We start from the raw sequence: 2,779 nt of genomic DNA, 5'->3' as shown, positions 1-2,779 counted from the left end.
TAGCCGCGGAAGTAGTTGTGGCAGTAGTAGTGTTATCACTATTTAACGTGGTCTAGCTGCTACGGAGTAGGCGCGACGGTGTAGCGCGCGTTACGGCCGCGGAAAGAGACTGAATCTGTGGAGGCGGGCGGAGTATTGCGCGGTCTAGGTCGTCGCTGGAGGTCACCAGGCAACTTCGGCGAGACGCCGCTCGGCGCGGGAGATGATTAGAGGGAAGATGGGCTCGGTTGTTCTTACATACTTTTCACACATATCTAAGCATTAGATAGTGCTATTCAAGCGTTAATAATATTGTCCTCTTAGTTTACATATCACGCAAGATACAGTTCGGAAACTACGAGAAAGTTTGCGCCACAACACTCCTTTGGTAGCCGGCGATTGTCGGGAGTGAGAGCGTGGCTCCGACTGTTGCCGCTGACTCTCATTTATGTCTGGATATTGCCTGTCCTTACAATTGAAGTATTTTTACCGCGGGGTTGAAGGGGACAGCGCCGTCAACCCTGCGGTAAAAATATGTCCCGCCGTTGCAATTGAGGGCATCGGCGAGCCTTAGAGCACAGCAGCAGCTGCGGCGACAGCGCGCTCTCCAGATCAGTCTTCCGGAGTTCCAGGCGGGTACAGAAGTTTGGAGTCCAGGCTTCGGAAAGCAGATTACATCCGCGCGCCACTGCCACGCTGCCGTCTGCCACACCGGGGTAGCCGAGTGGGGGGAAGCCACCTACGATGGTTGTGACCGGGGGGACCGTGAGCCCCCTCGGTGAGGAGCTGCTAGTCTCCCTGGCGGCATCGCCCCCGCAGTCTACTTCGAAGACGCTGTAGGTAGCTTCGTCGCGTTGATAGGCCGCAGCTCCGCATGCACCTCTCGGGGAAAAGTCCCGTTTTGGGGTTTTCCTCATCCCAACGAGTTCACGGTTCTACTGGTGCAGACCAGGAAGCAAAACCTGCTTTTTGATGAGGGTCCCCCGTAGGTCCTGGGCTTCTGTTGCTTGCTTTGGCTGCGCGCATTGCTTTATCGGCGACATCCGTGTTTCAGCGTCACGACCCTCGCTCGGGCACGGAAATTTTCCGCTTCCACGGCCGAAGATGGAGGACGTTGCGTTGGACTATTTGAGCCTGTTTTTTACCGTGCTGAAGCTTGGACTAGCGCTTTCGCCAATCATTGTGCTTGCGTCACTCTTTTTTTTCAATACCGACACCGAGGATGCTGGGCAGCTCAAGGGCAAAGCGGATTTTTCTTTTGATCCTGTTGAGTAGTCCGGTGTAACGGAGGCCGTCAAGGGGTCGGAGGAAGTGATGACTAGGCATACTCTGCTTTTGAGCAGGTCTGTTGTGCCCCCAAGTGTCGACATATCGACATCGTGGTACTACAGCATGTCATTCCAGCACGAAAGCCGTTGCCGGTTGCTTGCAGCTGCGGACGTATGGAGACTGTACGGGTCCGGGAGTTGTGAGAAGGGTACTCACGGAAGATCTTCGGAAGTTTTCCGTAACGTGGGTTAACTGTGGGCTATTTGTGGTTGGTCGCAAGTGGGTTAGCTAGATACTCGTGCTAGGGATGCGTCTGTCTTCCGGGCTCAAGTAGTCGGGTGAACCGACGAAGGCCACTGCGCCGTGTGATACTTTCTTTCAAGCTTCCAAGGTGGAGGCACGTGCTAGTGGGAGTCTACGGAGGATAAGAAGGAAGGCGCAAGCATATACGAATGTGGGATCTCCTCAACTCGCTGAAGCACGTATTGTCCACAATTCGCGACGTACTCGTGCCTAAGCATGAGGCGGGGGTGCGGTGGAGGATATGTGTGAATGGAGGGGCCCGGGCAGGTATGAGTAGCTCTGCGCTTTGTCACGCATAAGACCCAGAAGTCAGATGTTTACCTGTTCGACACATGGTACCAGCCTGGCGGTTCACCTTTTCGCCCTATCTGTAGACGCCAGACCCTCGTTGAGTGTGTATCTGTCCGCCTTGTTGGGGACTGTTGTCAACACATTGTGCTGACCAAACACGTCTGTAATATGGCTGAATGTTCGTGCGGGTTTGCTACTTCTTACGTGGCCGTGTATGCGAAAGAGTACAGGGCGGAATGCGTAGTCAGCTTGTCCGGCGTATCGGTATATGTGTGCGTACGAGATGAAACGCGAGAGCATCGTTGTGGAGGTAAGGGAGTCTTGAGGGTCTTGTGACAGGGCTCTTCTTGGACGACGGCTCATCCATTGCTCCAAAAGTATTTCACCTCCCAAGCTAGTGACGTGCCGCTTGTCCCGGTATGTGAACAACATTGAGAATGCAAACACCGGTGAGAGTGACTGTGTAGACAGACGTAGTTTACAGAATGATCGGCTTCGGTATGCCGTCGTGTCCCGTTTGGGTGCCGTTGTTGGTCGGTGGGGTATGCCTCCTGTAGGGACAGATGGAGAAGGTGCCATAAGGGGTTAGTAACAAGTGACAAGGTCTGTGTCAAAGCCGCTTTCTTATTGAGACGCGAGGACTTTGATTTTGAGCAAGTACTCAGATGCTTGTCTACTTTGTGATGTGCCAGCGCAGTCGCGCAGAGTCCAACAAATTCTCCTGCTGTCTTCGTGCTCATGCGGGGCTCCGCGTGTTCGCGATGCTAGGAGGCTGTGCAGGTGCTCCTGAATTCGATGCAGATTAACAGACCTTTATCTCAAGTTACACTTCGAGACAAAGCAAGTCTCGTCGGCCACTAGCTTTACTGAAGACCTTCTACACGTCGAGAAGGGTTTCTGTTGCGTCTGGATGTCACCGCGAGTCGACTGCACTGTG

General features: G+C 53.8%; 1 protein-coding gene across 1 annotated transcript; it reads left to right on the top strand.

Annotated features, from left to right (window-relative positions):
- Nucleotides 1–391: 391 nt before the first annotated feature.
- On the top strand, nucleotides 392–2,779 carry CSUI_007702 (uncharacterized protein). Its single transcript, XM_068067847.1, has one exon. It carries the CDS (start codon nucleotides 952–954, stop codon nucleotides 1,252–1,254), a length of 303 nt encoding a protein of 100 aa, XP_067920177.1. The 5' UTR covers nucleotides 392–951; the 3' UTR covers nucleotides 1,255–2,779.

The sequence above is a fragment of the Cystoisospora suis genome, assembly GCF_002600585.1.
Source record: "Cystoisospora suis strain Wien I chromosome Unknown contig_4129, whole genome shotgun sequence".
NCBI classification, from domain to species: Eukaryota; Apicomplexa; class Conoidasida; order Eucoccidiorida; family Sarcocystidae; genus Cystoisospora; species Cystoisospora suis.
Note: the sequence above shows the minus strand (reverse complement) of the source record. Positions and strands in the feature narration are given on the sequence as shown.

What these genes read in the sequence shown, in the direction of transcription:
- CSUI_007702 (XM_068067847.1), top strand. Translation starts at nt 952, where the DNA reads ATGAGGGTCCCCCGTAGGTCCTGGGCTTCTGTTGCTTGCTTTGGCTGC.